The 19,075-nt window shown below is 36.9% G+C and overlaps 1 protein-coding gene across 2 annotated transcripts; it reads left to right on the forward strand.

Annotated features, from left to right (window-relative positions):
* The first annotated feature begins 241 nt into the window (after positions 1-241).
* On the forward strand, positions 242-18,853 carry r3hdm4 (R3H domain containing 4). 2 transcript variants are annotated; one of them, NM_001078837.1, is given in 8 exon segments: positions 242-391; positions 7,136-7,290; positions 9,447-9,565; positions 12,139-12,256; positions 12,496-12,581; positions 14,662-14,747; positions 15,011-15,066; positions 16,662-18,853. In NM_001078837.1, coding segments are annotated over 6 exon segments (582 nt in total). In that variant the 5' UTR covers positions 242-344; the 3' UTR covers positions 14,719-14,747; positions 15,011-15,066; positions 16,662-18,853.
* The last annotated feature ends 222 nt before the right edge of the window (positions 18,854-19,075 follow it).

A 19,075-nucleotide genomic window follows, 5' to 3' on the forward strand; every position in this document is an offset into this window, starting at 1 on the left:
GCTGTTTTCACGTCACATTCATAAAAATATAGAACATTTTAAAGGGTTCACAAACCTTATATAAGGATTACATTCTGTAATAAAGCTAGGAGCTCCAGAACCTGAACATTATACCGTATGTCTCTCTAGGGGCTGCACATAATACTCTCTTAAACGAGTTAAACAATCATTCTGGAATACGTGACTAGTAATTTAATGTTCTCAATCGCTTCTCCACCTACTGATAAACTAATGGTTCTGTAAAGTCATAAACAACATGACGTGATCGTCCAGCTGACGCGCCCATCTGGCGTCATTTCCGCCAAGCGAAGCCTTCTGAGGCGAAGTCTTACCGAATCCTCGGAATGGTGAACAACCGAATCACGGAGGAAGGGCAAGGTGAAGCCTACCGGTGAGAGAAATGGGTCCTCGGGACAGAAGAAAAAATGGCATAAAAATAAACAAACGGCAGAGGGGCAGGGGCATGAAGGGGACCGTGTCATTCCGTTTGCTGGTACTGCCCTGTCTGACATAACATACGTCAGAGAGACCATTGCTATGCCGGTCTAAAGGATAGAGATCAACCCGCTATATCTAAAAATATATGACTGTTATAATTATTTTGACAATTATATATATATATTATATATATAGCCTTTTAAGTATATGTGGGTGTGTCAGCATAGCTTATTCCTGTTGCCATAGTACTAATCCATATAACACCTACTGTAGAAGTGCAGTGGCAAATTATGAATACAATTGTGAAGAGATTTGTATGAACTTAAAGATGAAACCTTCTTGCTTGTGACCTTAGGGTAGCCCTGTGCCCTTCACTGGGAGATTTTATAACATAGAAGTCCTTAAATGGCCAGTAAAAACCAAAGATGAAAGGGGCTTTATATATGGAATAATATGCTCCATATTATAAACTAAAAGGATGTAAGAAGTCACCATACAGGTCATGGAACTCCAAGGTTCCTTCCAATATCCAAATATTTTGTACAGTGCAGTGAGTCACCTGATATATCACTTTGCTTTTTATATAGTGAATAATGTACCCCCTGTTGTAAACTATAAGGTTATTATAAGCCACGAGAAATTCCATATTAAAGCATGAGATTGAAGGCTGAGGTACTCTGAGTTGACTTTTAATATCTAACTATTTTTACAACAGGGAGTGCATTATATATTATAATATGCCAGTTTCAGTGAGTCATGTGACAGAAATGACATCATTGAGCACTAAGGATAAGCACCATTTATAAGGATATCATTTACAGTTAGTATTAGTAGTTGTATATATAGTTTATATATGTGAGTGTATAGATTGGTAGGTGTGGGTTGTGTGTGCTGGGTTTACTTGAACTTGATGGACTCTGGTCTTTTTTCAACCCTATGTAACTATGTAACAATATATTCATGGCTTTTCTGTATTATAACGATATAATAAACAAGAGCAATGATTATCCTGTAAATTATATCCTTCGAAATGGTGCTTAGTGATGTCACCAGTTAGAATCGGTGCTTAGGGATGAAGTTTATCACATTACTTGTGTATTAAAATAAATAAGGTTGTAATATATTAGAATATCAGAGTTCCATGACCTGTTCAGAATATAGTCAAAAAACTCCTTGTTGACTTTATATAATATCCTTATATTTTACATATATATTTTATTTACTATATCACTATGCTTAGCAGCGATGTGTAACATTATGCATTTAAACTTGTATATTATAAAAAATATAAAATATTAGTAAATTAAAAGTCAAATCAGAGTTCCAGGTTACTTATAATGAAAGTCTTTTTACATTTTGATATTATTGACGTTGACCGTCGGCAGCTTTTATCCACCCGTATATGGCCACCTTAAATGTTTAAATGAGATTAACCGAGATGCTGTTGTTGCTTATGACTTAAAGAATAAGTAAACCTTTTTTTATTTCTATCAGTAAAATTACTCTAAACAGCCTCCAGAATTACCTACCTTTGCCCCAGCATTCTCTCTGACCTGGTTCCTCAGTTAGAAGTTAATCGTTTTTCTTTGCTTCCTTGTGCAGAGTGAAGCCCCACCCCCACTTCCTGTTCAGGTCTCTCATAAAAAAAAAAACCCTGCTAATGCACAGACTGGCTCCTGCTGCCTCCAGGCATGCGCAGAAGGCTCTCCAGGTCGACTACAGGTAGTCAAATTAAAGAGAGAGCTGAACAGGAAGTGGGGGCGGGGCTTCACTGCACAAGGAAGCAAAAACAATCAACGTCTAACTGAGGAACCAGGTCAGAGAGAGTGCTGGGACAAAGGTAGGTCATTCTGGAGGCTGTTAAGAGTAATTTTACTGATAGAAAAAAAAAAAAGGTTTACTTATTCTTTAAGTCATAAGCAACAACAGCATCTCGGTTAATCTCATTTAAAATTTGACATAATGACAAGCACTTCTATCAGAACATCTTAATAACATTACTAAGTGATATTCCTGTGGTTAGCAAAAGACTAGAGGCCTTAAAATATTTTTGTGTGTGTTCTATTTCCTTTTGCCACTCTGCTATGGATTTAGCAGTCTGCCATATCTATTAAGTTTTGCGATTTTGTGGTGAAAAGCATGTTGCATCACACATGCAAGCTATATGTCACATTACGCATTCAAGCATTTTTTTCACAGGAGCATTTTATTGCTTTGTGGGTGGGATTCAAAATTTTTTAAATCATGTAATTGTACAATTAAGGGGCATATTTATTGGAATGTAAAATTAGAGCTTAATGCATAAAAACTCACCCACATTCTATTCATTACTATGGGATGTTAGAAGCATATTTATCAATGGGTGAATGTTAGAGTTCACCATTTGATAAATATACAGTGGCTTGCAAAAGTATTCGGCCCCCTTGAACTTTTCCACATTTTGTCACATTACAGCCACAAACATGAATCAATTTTATTGGAATTCCACGTGAAAGACCAATACAAAGTGCCATACTCCTTCCATTTCTGAATGATCGCTTGAACAGTGCTCCGTGGGATGTTCAAGGCTTTGGAAATCTTTTTTTAGCCTAAGCCTGCTTTAAATTTCTCAATAACTTTATCCCTGACCTGTCTGGTGTGTTCTTTGGACTTCATGGTGTTGTTGCTCCCAATATTCTCTTAGACAACCTCTGAGGCCGTCACAGAGCAGCTGTATTTGTACTGACATTAGATTACACACAGGTGCAGTCTATTTAGTCATTAGCACTCATCAGGCAATGTCTATGGGCAACTGACTGCACTCAGACCAAAGGGGGCTGAATAATTCCGCACACCCCACTTTGCAGTTATTTATTTGTAAAAAATGTTTGGAATCATGTATGATTTTCGTTCCACTTCTCACGTGTACACCACTTTGTATTAGTCTTTCACGTGGAATTCCAATAAAATTGATTCATGTTTGTGGCTGTAATGTGACAAAATGTGGAAAAGTTCAAGGGGGCCGAATACTTTTGCAAGCCACTGTACTTCTAAAAATCCCACAGAAATGAATAGAACAATAGAGTTTTTGTGTATGAAACTCACATTTTAATAAATCTGCCCCTAAATGTCAGTTGCCGGAAAACACGTTTTGACAGGCCATTATGGCTCAAAAATGCACAGCAATAAGCACCTATTAGCACTCTTATCATCCCCTGGGTCAAAATTAAGTTACTGTTTAGCAATTACAGCAATTACAATTGCTTTCAGGGTGTAAGTTTACTTTGAGGTTTCCCCTTTTTTGGTGTTTGTGGACAATATCACCATTGAGCACTATGGAAGGGTTAGAGCTGATGTTCCACACATCTGTAGATAATGGCTGTGGCTATAAGGAGTTAAAGTAATATTAACAACTCAGAAACATTTATAAAACCCCTCTTAGGTTCTGCAGAGTGTTGGTTTTGCTTAGCTTACCACAGAACTGAGCTTGTAGCTCTGTCTTCTCTGAGTTTGCCATACCTTTTGGCCAAAAGGAAGAACTGTTTCTACTGAGCTCTGTCAGTGAGCAGTAGTCGTCTTTGATAGACAGGAAATAAAAGAAGATTTTTCAACCCCTGTCCACCCTAACTCAACCTGAGATCAACCCAGCCACTGTATTGATTTATATACCCGTGCCTGCCTCACCCAATTTCCTGTGTCACCAGAGGGGCAGGGCAAGAGTTAGTATATAAGTAATCAGAAGCCACACTGACCAGAGTCACCAGGCGTTAAGCTTTGCCAATAGGCACGCAAGACAGCCTGGTTGGTGGTATTTGGTGGTTCACAGAAGTGACAACTACAGTCCTTGTGTGAATTGAATGCAAACTGTATGAATAATTTTACAAAAATATAACGATTATTACTTTTGTGTTTCACCATATCCATAAATATTTTTCTGTTGTGGTGTGTAATGTAAGTCTTGGTATCTTTCTTTGTTATGCGGAGTAATCCTGCAAGGATTTTATCTCTGATGTATCTAAACCCTTATTTATTTGTCATACACTATTTGAATTAGGACTCACCAGCTCTTTTACTAGTTTATCCGGTTGGAGAAGCTATTATTTGTGTTTGCCTATTCAAATAATGTGAAGCTTATTTTGAAACACAGAGTTAATGTTTTATATATTAAAAGAGACTATCAAAAAGGTTACTGTTATTTAGGGTATTTATTCTTTTATTATTGTAGCTTTACAGTAAATGTATTTTGTGAAATGGAGTTAAAATTCTGATAAAAGCCCAGACCTTCAATACTGGGTCATCCATGCCATTTGTCACTACTGCATTTCAAAATTCTGACTCATGATTGAGTCAGCCAGGTGGATATATTAATCATCTACAACAGTTTAGTGGATTTTTTTGTAATATAATCAGCTCAGTCTTTAATGGAAATACAGAAGCAGCAGGGCTACTGCTGTTTGCAGCACACTAGTAAATATAGAAATTCTCTACCCACAATATAAATCTTTGGAACACTTTACAGCTAGGGTTAGCTCCTGGCTGGTAAAAATGAGGCTTTATGCCAGTCTTATTAATAGGAAATTTTTGATCAGTTTCTTCTAGACAATAAACTTGATATTTGGTGCAGGTCACACAATGGCCACATCCATCCACTCATCCAGTATCCTTTGAATAGACAGCACCTAAGTAAGAGGTAATACCTTTTTAAAGGAACAGTAACACACAAAAATGAAAGCCTTTTAATGTAATTAAAATATAATGTAATGTAACCTGTGCCTTTTCTCCTATTTACAGCTTGAATGGCTGCCCTCAAGGCTACACAGCAGTTCTATTTATATAAGCTATAGTAGTGTTTCTGAGGCAAACACACCCGTTGCACCAGTGCAGGGCAACCGTGCATTATGTTGTAATTACTTTTATACACCTATTTTTTGCCATTACTGTTCCTTTAAAAGCCTTTATTGAAGTAAGGGTTCTGACCCGGGCACTAGCAACATTTCAGACCAACGCTGGTCTTTTTCCAAGCTGCTATGGTGTCGGTTTCTGCCACTACTGGTGTGCAGAGAAATCCCATAATCTGGATAAGAAACAGCATACAGGGGAAAGAACCAATTCTCCAAGACAGCTTGAAATGCTGCACCTTTGCACTTCTGCATTTTAAAAAGATCTTGGGTTACATCTAATTAAAACTTGACACTGTATACCCAGCTCTTATAATAGTTGTGGGAGCTGTGTATGGAGTGCTTAAAAACACATGTAAATTACTGAGTTGCAGGTTGTCAGTCATGATTGCTATGTTGTTGGCTCTGTGTATAAGGTGCTTACACAATACATGTGAATGATGGCGCCACAGGACATCACGCAGAAGGACTTCATTGTGGGGGCTGTGTATAGAGTGCTTATACAACACGTAAATTACAGAGTTGCATCAGCACTTATGCAGTGTATGTAAAGTAGTGCTGGCTGGATATTATATATTCACATCTTAAAACCTTGGTGTGCAATCCTCCATTTGATTACCTCCTGTTTGATATTGTTGTCAGTCTGGTTCATAGAATAAAGTTATCTGCATTTCTTCTCTGCATTCAGGTAAAGAGTCTTTTATGACTGCTTCTCAACATCCATATAATTATTATGTACAAATGATTTGAAGGAGGCATAAGGATAAGTGAACTTCCAAATTTCCATTAGTACTCTCGGAAAACAAGAAACTGTTTTGTTAAACCTGTCATCTTTGTGCGACTCCGTTCTAAAAATTTTCTTTCTGGAAATTGTTTTCTTTCTGTTCCCTTTTAAAAAGTCCTTAATGTAAGTGATCTGTTTGTTTCATATACTGCACACCCTTATTTCCTTCCTAATAATACACAATCTCTTGTGCAGTCCCTAAAAGAAAGGTAGAGAACATAGCTCTGGCATTTCTGCAGAAACACTTTTCAGCAATCACAAAGCATTCTTTATGCCCTGCAACAAAACCTGTATCTTTATTTGTACAAAGAAAGCATTTATATAAACATTAGCCAAACATAACCGACTGGGAATAAATGCCTCAGAAATAAAGGCAAGTACTGGGAAAGTGTGTCCTTGCTTGCAGAGATTTGACAATGTCATTCCACTTAGAGAAGTGCTGTCTAACCTGTGTGCTGGTTTGTGTTTACCAGTATAATATATATATATAATGCCAGCAATAATGGCAGTTTCATGAGAAGGGTTTTAGAACCATTCACATTTCTAAATTGCCTGGAGGACAGTAATATATGTCTAGCATTATAAAGCTTTTGCTACATGGATTCTGGCTGAAATCTAGTGACTGGCACTCTTACTTCTGATTGGCATGCTTTTCATGACTTACTTTTTTCTGACGTGAAGAAAATGGTTTTAGGAAAGGCAATTATTGTTAATTCTACATCTATTGTCTAGCTTTTAGTCAGACAGAATTGTCTTCCACCATATACAAAAAGCATGAATGAATAACTCATTTAGCCATAAAATACTTGGTGTAATGATTGTTGTGTGCGTCTATTAGTTAAACCTTTTATTAAACTGAACATATAAAAATTTAAAACCCCACATGATGGGGTTTACCACATTAAAAAAAAGCTGGCTAATTGTGAACTCTAAAATTTGACTCTAGGCATCACTTTTATGTGTAAAGACTTGAAATGTACAGAAATTGTTGGCTATTATTGCTAATTTCCTTGAACTGCTTATTTGTTCTCCACAGACTCATAGAGGATGATCTTCCTGCTCTGCCACACTCTCCTTCCAAAAAGACCTCTCCTGCCAAGCGAAAACAGTATTACATCAACCGTGCCATCCGTAACTCTGATCTGACGCCTCGGGCCAAGGGACGCAAGAGTCTGCAACGTCTTGAGAATAGTGAGATGGAGTCCATGTCTCCACAATATATTAGGGCTAATTTGCAGGCATAGGTGCAGTGTTTGGCAACCAGTCAGCAATTTGTGTTGGTTGTCTGATATCAGTTAGAAAATACAAGCAAGTATGTTATTTAGTCTATTGTTAAACTGGGACTTAAAGCTTGCCATTCTTCACATTATTTTTCCACTTCTCATTCAGTTTTCTTATTCTTCTTTTCTGTTTACTATCATCTAGCTTTCTTTCCATTTTTCTTTTTTATTCCTGTACAGAAATCCAAAATGACCAAGATATAGGCATACAAACAAAAAGATTGGGGAAGTAGAAGAGAGCCCACTGACACTAGGGGACCCATTCATTAAACCACAAATTTTCGCCAATTAAAAGCACGATTGGAAAAAATTCAGAGTAACCATGATAATTTCTGATGTGCGAAAATTATTTTCTTGGTCCTATGAAATTATCATAGTTGCAGTCCGAAAGCCATGAAATGTTTGCATCCGAAAAATCGTAAACTGCGAGAAAACCTTTCTGGCTTTGAAACTTCAATGCATGATTTTGGAAGCCTTCCATAGGACTCAGTGGCACTCTACAGCTCCAACCTGGCCAAAAGATAGGCAAGATACAAAAGCTTGAATTAATTCTGAAATGGTCATAGACTTTGCACAAAAATACGACTTTTTCGTGAAAGTTAACAGAAACCACGAAAAATTTGTATATTTTAACAATATTATTGTGGTCATTACAAAAATTAGAAAAAATTTGAATTTTTCTGAAAAAAAAAAAACGTGGTTTAATGAATGAACCCCTAGGAGTATACCTTGTATTCTAGAGGGACAGAAACTAATTAAATATGCCCTATAACCTTCATTTGTATATCACCTTGCCCCTAAATTGCATATTTTATTGCTTATTTAACATTCTGTTTTGCTGAAAATACTATACTAAATATGGTTATGCTTTTTTTTTTTTAAGCTTTTATGTTCTTCTTAGTGGGACAGTTACCAGGAAAGGTAGCACATGTATACCAGTAAAGGCTGTTTAAAAAAAAAAATAGGAAAAGATTCGTTTAAGTCAAAGATTGAAATGAAAACAGATAATTGGTAATGTCATACAGGTGATATTTCTGAAGTGGTGACTGAAGTATGATAGTGCTGCTTCCTTGTCACAAAGCAGGAATAAATTGTGTGTCTTTCTCCCTTTAGTTTATTTTGCTTCTCATGTAGTAGTTACGGTGGGCTGGGTTAACCAGTTTATCACACAATAGGCACTTTGCTCCATAAAAGGCATTCCTCTAAAATCTGGCGTAATCTAAAAATTATTGTGTTTTTATAGTTTTACTGCAGATGATTTATGAGTGGAGAGCTAATATTGAAATTGCAACAACAGGTTGCATGTTGGGACACAAGCCAGAACACGGTCCAGCAGTTTAACTACTGTGAATGGATACACTTGTTGACTTGCCATAAACACTGAATGCACCAGATCATTTTAATTGCCAGTTATCATGGATCACTGACTACTAAGGTGTCTACAACTGTTCAATATGAACTGCATAGTATCTTGCTTGTACAGTTCTGCAGTACCCAAAATATAAGTGAACTGAGTGAAATGCCGTACTCAGTCTGCTGTTCTGCAACCACTTGAAATGCAAATTCATATGCAATGAGTTATATAACATGTATTACAGAGCTTTATCTTCTCTATTTTTCACCTTTAAAGTAATGTTTAATATGTTTATATGTAATGCTCTGTTCTTAGTAACTTAGTTTTATAAATATTTGTTGTCTTCTTCTACCATTCTCTGTCAAAACAGGAAAAAAAATTGCTCTGTGAGACTCCACAACTTTTTATGATCTGTCTTTCTATTCAAACTCCCTCCTTTATTCATATTCCGGTCTCTCATTCAAACCACTGCTTGATTATTAGGGTAAGCTGAACTGTAGCAACCAGCTGCTGAACAAAAAGCTAAATAACTATAAACACAAATTAATAAAAAAATGACCAAAAGACCAGTTGCATATTGTATAGATAATGAATGTCTACATCATACTAAAAGTTTAGTAAAAGATACGCCACCCCTTTAAAGTAAATTTATAATAGTTTTTAATAATCTTAATCAGACAGGTGTGTATAAATATGCTTGTCCCTGTCTTTAGATCGGTATCTGATGACTCTGCTGGAGAGGGAGGAATATACCAGTGAGGAAGTGGAAAACTGCTCTTGTGCATCTCCCAGTATATTCTCAGAGGCCTGTAACAATGAGACATATGTGGAGGTAAGCTTTTGGGAAAGAAGTGCGACAGTTACCTGAAATATGGGCAGTTGAATACTTCTGCCCTGGCCTCAAAGAACCAGGAGAAATTGTATTCTACTGCCAGCGTTTGCCATAGTCAGAAACAGGAGACATTCATTGTAGAATGCCTTTCTCTACAGGTGTGTACATAAAAGTAAGAAACCAGTTTGCAGTTAAAGTAAACATAAAGGGCTACTTTACTGTCACAAATCCTATTGTTTTTAAATAGTATATTACTTTTTTTTAGTATATTTATACCAGTTTTATAAAACTTATAATTTTTATTTTTTTTTATGAAAATTTTTTAGAAATAATTTGTTTTCTTCCACAGGTTTCCAAGCAGCACCTTAGTAATCTTAATTGCCAATTATCTAAGTTAACACCTTGCCTTTTTTATATTAGTTGCTGCAACTAATGATGTAAAGGGAAAGAAATATAGATTCATCTATATAATATAAAGTCTAAAAACTGTTTAAATATTTGAGGTACAGAGAAGGAAATTGTTTAACTTGTGCTACATAATTTAATAAGCAATCAGGTATTAGATGGAATGAAAAGGGTTTTAAAAGATTGTTGGCACTAAAAGCACAATCTGTTCCTTTAGCAATGCTAAAAACATTGCTAAATACTGTGTAACCTTTGTTTGGGCGTCTTCTGTGACATGATAGTTTTGATGTAAAAGAAGAAATAGTCCTCTCTATTCCAAGAAATTTAATTGTTGAGGAAAAACAAGTGTGCACTCTTGTGTGTACCTATATGTAGTTAAAGTCATGATGATTGCCCAGGTACAGTGACCAATAGCAGCCAATAAGATGCTTCTAAAGAGGTGACCCAATGATTGGTTATTATAGGTAGCCAGAACTGTAGCAAACTTTGCATCTATTATTACTTAACCCCATGGGGGGGGGGGGACAAAAACGTGAAAATAACCACTGACATTAAGGGACTGATTTATCAAAATGTGAGATTACAGCTCACCACAGTTAAAAAAATCACCCACACACTATGCATTCCTATTGGGCTTTTTAGAAGTGTATTTATCAGTGGGTAAAAGTTAGAGTTCACTATTAGATAAATACAAATCTACAAATCCCATAGGAATTAATAAAAAGTGGGTGAATTTTATTGTGGTTACCTTTAATCTGGCATTTTGATGAATCTGCCCCCAAGACTTGGCACCCAAGACCTCGAGAAAGTGGTAGTGAAACATGCCTTGATCTTCTTAAACGAAACCAAAAAAATTAAAGTAATTAAGGTATAATGCATTGTTGCCCTGCACTGGTACAATTGGTGTGTTATATATATATATAACATAGCTGTTGTGTAGCCATGGGGGCAGCCATTCAAAGGGTTAAAGGCACAGGTTACCAGAAAAAGCCCCCTTAAATTCTACAGAGCTTATCTGTTATCAGCTATGTAACCTGTGCCTTTTCTCCTTTTTTCCAGCTTGAATGGCTGCCCCCATGGCTACACAGTAGCTTATTTATATAAATAACTAAATAATTTATATAAATAATATTTATTTTAAAACACTGTCATTTTTTGGTATTTATTGCTTTTAATTACTTGTAATTTTCTTTGAAGTGATAAAAGTAGCTAATAGCAAATCCACACTAAGGGGCACATTTACAAAAGCACAAATGCTTGGAGCGTTCATTCAAATGCTCCAAGCATATTTTGGGCGAATTTTTCAGGCGTCTGCACGACTTTTTCGTATGCCGGAAAGGTTTTACCACTGTTTACAATGGTTCGGTACGAAAATTTTGTGACTTTCGGATCGCCAATACGATATTATCGTGACTAATACGATTTTTTTCGTAAGCATTTTCGGGATATTTGTGATCTTCAGAAATTTTCGTTTCCATTCTGAATTTTTCCCATTCGGGATTCGAATTCGTGGATTAGTAAATCTGCTCACTTCATTTAAATTGAAAATGCACTGCCTATGGCGGATGATGCCACTATCAAGCAAGAATCACTCGGGAACACCAAAGCAAGCTTTCCAATGCAATTTTCTTTTGAAAGTATGTGCCAGAGGCAACTTATTTCCTGTTTAATTGAGTGGGGAGTGCCTGCAGGTATGTATAGGAGGTTTTACCACTGTAGTTCTCTTTGATTACAATGCCTAGTGTGCCATAGGCCTTATGTAATTGTAATCTATGGAATGGGTAATTGCTGTGGATAGTTCCTTTTGCTCTATAGCTGAATGAATGTCACGTGGCAGCTGTACTGTATAGCAACTGAAAGGCTGAGTAATAAGCTACAGGAACAAGCACTGATTGTTCTTTCTTCCTGGCTCTTAGACTCTGTGTTCCCAATGAAAATGTTTCACACAATTACAGAAAAACTTTGAACTCAGGGGTAGCATAAGGATTCTGAACAGCATGCATTTTACATAAAATGTGCCAATAAGTATGATTATGGCTTTCAAGCCTTCCGCACAAAGTTCTGCAAAAATATGGTTTTAATGTGTAAACCCTGCAATAAGAATTCATATTTCCAAGCAACAGGTGGCTGTGGCAGTTCATTGACAATCACCTTCCATTATTTTCCAGATATGGAATGACTTCATGAACCGCTCTGGAGAGGAACAAGAGAGGGTAATTCTTTATCTGGAGCAAAAGGTGAGAAGACCCAGAGAAAGGAATGGCAAGAACAAAGACAATAATACAGGTATGGGTCAGATTTTTTTGGTTCATTGTCATGACACTGTTTTTGCTAACCAAGCCCTTAAACTGTGTCTTTGGGGACAAATAACATTTCATGGAGGGTGGGGCAGTATCACACTATACAGTAAATGGTCTCAATTTCCAGCTTTTTGGATTTTTTTTCTTATCTGGAAAATATATTGAGAATTATTGTGTAGTGTATTAATTTTAATATGTTAGGTATCACTTGTATCCCTTCTGTAGAATACCCCACATACACCCCTGAGGAATGTTATCAGCGAATCAGCCGCAGTCTACGTGGCACTTTACGAAAGCGCCAGATCCCCATGGTAAGAAGTTGATTCTTCACAATCGTATAAGTCCTGGAATGCTGATGTGATCTTAAATCAGCTTAAACTAAGCCAGAACGGAAAAGGGTTGTCCTGATGTTACTTGTTCTATCCAGGTACTGGATTTTTCTGGCCTGCATGGTGGAGGGTTGATAATGGAACTAGCAACAAACGCAAATGGCACTCAGAGCTGCAAATAAGGGAACAAGCCCTTAAAAAAACTTTATTGTGGAGGTGCAACGTTTTGGGGCAAAGTGACCCCTTTATCAAGAGGGTTGATAATGGAAGCCAGTTTTGACTACTCCCCTACTCACCCTTTATTCTTATGTGAAAGAATTATATTATGTTATATTAAGACTTACCCTTAAATCCATATGCCTCCTCTTCCTCCCCCGTGGATAGCACAGCAACCCCCAGCATATAATTACACACCCTAGGGACCAGATAATGACTTCCAAATGCTAACCAATATCCAGAACAAACCCCTGCCAGGTTCACCTCCCACAGGCAGCATAGGGCAGGCAGAGTATGGCACACACAGGCAGCGTAAGGCAAGCAGAGTATGGCACTCACAGGCAGGCAGAGTAGGGTGGCAGAGTATGGCACACACAGGCAGGCAGAGTATGGCACACACAGGCAGGCAGAGTAGGGTGGCAGAGTATGGCACACACAGGCAGGCAGAGTATGGCACACACAGGCAGGCAGAGTGTGGCACACACAGGTAGGGTAGACAGAGTATGGCATACTCTGCCTGCCCTACCCTGCCAGTATGTGCCATACTCTGCCTGCCTGTGTGTACCATACTCTGCCTGCCCTATGCTGGCTGTGTGTGTATGGCACAATGCAGAGATTAAAAGGTGTGAACAACGCAGGGGATTACATGTTAAAACAATACAGGGGTTTACATCCTGAATCTGAGTTGTAAACCATACAGGGGCCAGTTAATCTCAGTACTGATACCATTTAAAGCTTACACAAAGGCAGTCACAGCAGCCACACAGGTGGGGATCGCAAGCCGCAAGTTGGACAGCCCTAGTATATATCCTTCTTTTTTTGTACCTTATATTTTATTTTCCATTTATGCAGAAAAAACATAATACAGTGCAGTGAGAAAGCATGTATTAAAAGTAAATCATCAAGGGGAAAAAATAAAACATTGTTTCCAGTGATAAGCCATATGCATGATGTCTGCAGGCAGATACTAGAAGTACCAGCAGTTAAGAATCTCTGTTTTCAGGGATATTAAACCCCTGGACAGTGAGCATAGTGGGCTGACTTGTTGATCCTGGGAAATGATAAATACGGGAACATAAAACACATGTTTTATTAATCACACTATCTGATTATTATTTTTTTAAGATTTTCTTGTTTTTAATGAATTAAGATTTAGTGCATTTGTAGCCCTGAATTTCTTTACTTGTAATTCTGTAAATGTGATTTTTTTTTTTTTTTTTGTATATTATCCTGATTTTATTTTTGCAGGCAGTTATTTCATAGGAAGCTCTGTTGTACGATGTTGCTGTTTGCTTTTATGAAACAGGGCTAGGTCCACTTTACTCTGCTGCCTACGTAAATATGTATTCATTGGGTAATCTATCTCACTGCATAGGGGTAGGTTTTATTGCAGAGTGAAGCCCCGCCCCCACTTCCCGTTTAGTTCTCTCTTTAATTCGACTACCTGTAGTCGACCTGGAGAGCCTTCTGCGCATGCCTGGAGGCAGCAGGAGCCAGTCTGTGCATTAGCAGGGTTTTTTTTTTTTTTATGAGACACCTGAACAGGAAGTGGGGGCGGGGCTTCACTCTGCACAAGGAAGCAAAGATAAAGAATACCTTCTGACTGAGGAACCAGGTCAGAGAGAATGCTGGGGAAAAGGTAGGTAATTCTGGAGGCTGTTTAGAGTAATTTTACTGATGGAAAAAAAAGGTTTACTTATTCTTTAAGCACCTATACTATATTGTGCAGAATGGTGCAGAAAACACCAACAATTTGCTTTTTTCCAGAAATGATGTGAATTGACACCCTACTGCTATTCACAAAAAATTATAAAAGGGGCTTTGAAAAATGTTGTTTTGCTTTTAGGGAACTTTGGAGTGCTTGGAAGAGGAAATGCTCTCCTTCTTCTCTGTCAGCCCAGAATCTGTTTACATTGCCATGATGGAAAACAGGTACTGAATTCTATTACTGCACCATACCATTTTGCAAATTTCAAATCTTTAACTTGTTATGTAAAAGCTGCAGTGTAATATCTAGTTGTGTCACAGTTTGTAGCTCTGAAATAGCAATGAGATAAGGCATTTGTTCTTAGCTTTATCGAGGATGATTATTGTTTTTTTACTTTCCAACCTGCGGATGACAAAAGAACACAATCTATTTAAAAATAACTCCTGTTGCATTCAGACTTATTCTGTCTCATCTGGTTCTTTCGCAGCTACCAGCGCCTCCTGCTGCATGCTGTTTGCCAGTACATGGATTTGGTCTCTGCCAGTAAGAGAATGGGGATTGGTGGAGGGAGGGTTGTTTGGGTGGGTTCTAGGTGTTGCAAATATTCAGTCGTTTGAATTTTAAGATTTTGTATTTGTTTTTATTATTATTTTTTAATAATTCTATTTAAATTAATTGACAGTAACAGAATATGTTGCATTTTCTGCATCTTACTGGCTTATGTCACACATAAGTAGCTGCTGATTAAAGCCTGCTAGAAATGAGCTCATAATTTCTTGCAGGCACATTATAGACTACCCTAAATCTATGCAGCCCTGCACATTTAGTAAGCTTCAAGTTGCACCTTTTAACTCTGTCAGATAGGGAAGAATAAAATGGAAGGGAAACTAAAAACAATACAACTTGAGATTTAATTTGCTTTAGGGCATTTGGCCACTGTCCACACACAGACTTAAAAGTACAGAATGCTGCACACACAGGGACTTAAAAAAAGAACAAAAAATCTTTATTTAGGGACAAAACTGAAGAAACGTTGGATTAATAAAGATTTTTTTGTTCTTTTTTTAAGTCCCTGTGTGTGCAGCATTTTGTTTTTCATTTACATAAATTTTTGGTCAGCACCTGAGGCAATTAATTGTAGGGTTTGCTCCTTTTGTTTCTTTTATATATATATATATATATATATATATATATATATATATATATATATATATCTCACAAAAGTGAAAATAAAAATGCCTGGGTGCAGACATCAAAGGAATGCAAACAGAAAGAAACAGAAGTCACACACACACGTCTTATGAAGAAAAAATAGATTTTACTGCAAAAAAGTGGACTAACGTTTCGGCTGTTACACCAGCATTTGACAACTTTGACAAAGGCTGGTGTAACAACCAAAACGTTAGTCCACTTTTTTGCATTAAAATCTATTTTTTCTTCATAAGACCTGTGCGTGCGGCTTCTGTTTCTTTCTAAATATATGTATAATATATATACACACTTGGAAAAGGCTTTCATTGTTTAAGGTCAACAATGCCTAGTACATGGCTCACAAACTGCTGGTAACTACAAAAACCAGCCATTTTTGCCTATTTGACATCTCTATTTTATGTATTAGTGTCTTATTTAAAAAATGAAGGCTTTGTTTTTGGACTCCCCACCCTTTTATCTATCACCTTTAAAGGGATGGTTCACCTTTCTTCTAACTTTTGGCATGATATAGAAGGTCCTAATTTTAGAAATTGTTAAATTGGTCTTCATTATTTTTTTTTTTAATGGTTTTTTTAATTATTTGCATTTCTCTTCTGCCAAAAAAAAAAAATTTGTGAGGCTATAATTTTATAAATTTATTTTTTTTTTTTAATTATCTTTCTATACAGACCATCTCCTATTCTTTTTCCAGTCTCTGATTCAAAGCACTGCTTGCTTACTAGGGTGAAAAAGACCATAGCAACCAGAGAGCTACTGAAATCCCAAAGTGGAAACCTGCTGAACAAAATGCTAATAACTTAAAAGTCATAAAAAATGAATGCCAGTTGCAATTTGTCTAAGAATGTCAATGTCTGCATCATACTAAAGTTTATTTAAAGGTGAACTACACCTTTAAAACAGGCCTATGTTTTTGGTTTTTTTTTCAGGTTCTGATTTCAAAGGCAAACGTCAGATGCGTGTGATAAACAGACACCGGGAGTTTTGTCCCCCAGAGCTACTTCTCTCCTCCTACCTCCAGATGAGATGTTGACCATTTCTTGAACATCCATTGCTGACCATTACTCAGCAGCTTGTTGTTGTTGCATTGCTAGGGGCCCTGTCCATAAATGCTTTGCACACTGTTATTGCTCATCATGGCAGCACTGCACCTTAAGGCAGTGAAAGGACCACTGGTAGACCAGCCTCTAACATGTGCAATGGAAGAGGCATGTTGGTCACTGTGCCAAATTCTGTATCCTTGCCAAAAGCCAAAATACTTTTCTGCATCTTCAAATCAGTGTGCAAAGTCATGAAAGGACAGAGCACAAGACCATGTGTATGATTGTAAATATGTAAATGTAATGAATGTCAAAGCAACATGATCAGTCAAATAAAATTGAAAGGGCTAAATCTTTCCACAGTGGTGTCACTAAAGGAAATAAGTGAGCCAGTGTATTCCTTCTCCTGAAATTTAGTTTACTGGGTAGTACATTTTACAGGGACGCTGGCACTTTATTTTTTTTTCTCCTTATGTGCCTGCAGAACCTTTGCAGAAGGCCAGCTGTACATGTTTACATAGTGGTCAAAGCACAGTGCAAATACATATCGGACACTGACAGGTACTATAGTATTAACACTATTTATTTTACCATTACTAACAGCTAACCAAAGTAAGTTTACAAGGGACATACTAGACCAGTATTTAATGTCTGAGTGCCTATGTCTGCCTATAAGTCCTGCATCAACTGTGCTATTACAAAATTTGTTGTTCAAAAGAGATTTGCAGATTGTCCTAGACACATAAATGTAAAAATATTTTAAATGATTTTAGTATAATGTCACACATATCAGTGATGCACTCCCTTCTGGGCCAACTTTGATGTGCACTGACATGCTCATGGGGGATTTTGGTTCAAGAATGCAAAAGTATGCACTTTCTTGTGAAAGCCACCCTGTGTGTGCAGACTATCAGATGCACTGGCTATCATTGCACATAGATGTAGGTGCAGAAGGGAGCATATTGGCATTTTTTCCCCTGATGGAGCAAATGCCTAGTGTGACATAGCCCCTAGAGTGTACTAATTAAAAAGCACTAAATATAAAGTAAGACTTTATAGAAAGAAATAAAACTGCTTATACCACTGTGGAATTCTTAAAATTACTGCCCAAAACAGTTGCAAGAATATCAGTGTATCACCACAATAAAACTACTTAGCACTTGAAACTGTGTCAGGTTGTGTTAGTTGCAGAAATAAACTCCCAGATTATGTATTCTTATTTTTAGCAAGAATTATATCCCGTAAAAATTAAGCTCTTTTCCAAGCACAAGTAATTAATTACAAAGCTATTAAAATACAAGGTATTGTTGCCCTGTACTTGTAAAAGCTGCGCATTTGCTTCATAAACCCTACTATAGTTTATATAAACAAAGCTGCTGTGTAGCCAAGGGGACAGCCATTCAAAATAAATTGTGTTATATTGTACAGGTTACAAAGCAGAAAAGCTCTGTAAAACAACACTGTATTCTATAGAGCTGCTATGTAATCTGTGACTACTTTTTTGCAGCTTGAATAGCTGCCCCCATTACTACACAGCAGCTTTATTTATATAAACTATAGTAGTATTAGGGCAAAGACACGCAGCGATTAGTCAGCGTGACTTTTTAAAAAGTTGTGGCGATTAGTCGCAGCAACTGATAGGAAAAGTTGAGATTTGTTGCAGCGACTGACTTTTTTAAGAGACGCAGCAACTAATTTCCCCATGTGCCTTCGCCCTTACTGAAGCACAGAGCTTTTACCAGCACAGGCCAACAGTGCTGCTGCTCCTACCAGCTACAGCCAAAAATTGATATATTGGTCAACACAGCATGTTTTTACAACCTGATATATAGAGATTAATTTTCTTCCTGTATAATCAATGTGTTCTGGCAGGCAGTAGGGAGCTATAGAGGCCCCTGTTGTGCTCTGTCAGGTCCGTTTTAATTCATCTCTGTCACCCAGCTTCATTGTGAAGTTTAGAAAATTATCATGTTGCTCGGCTAACTGGTGCTAATTAGCTATTATTTATCAGTCTTCTACATGTAGAGCTTTGTGGTGTAATTCTATATTTTCTGGTGTAATAAATGATATCTGAAGTTTAATGTGTTGTCTATTTTTTTTAACTGTTTGCACAAATAAGTTTATATACATAATATAAACTTATAAGGTTGAAAAGAAGTGAGAAAGCCTGTCATTAGTTTTAGCTAAGGAAAATGATACCCCAAACAATGTAGGTCTCTATAAAAATATATTTCATAAACAAACTTATATGTAAAACCCTGCTTTACTGTAATAAACTATTTTCATAAAAATATACATTTAGT

The sequence above is a fragment of the Xenopus tropicalis genome, chromosome 1, assembly GCF_000004195.4.
Source record: "Xenopus tropicalis strain Nigerian chromosome 1, UCB_Xtro_10.0, whole genome shotgun sequence".
NCBI classification, from domain to species: Eukaryota; Metazoa; Chordata; class Amphibia; order Anura; family Pipidae; genus Xenopus; species Xenopus tropicalis.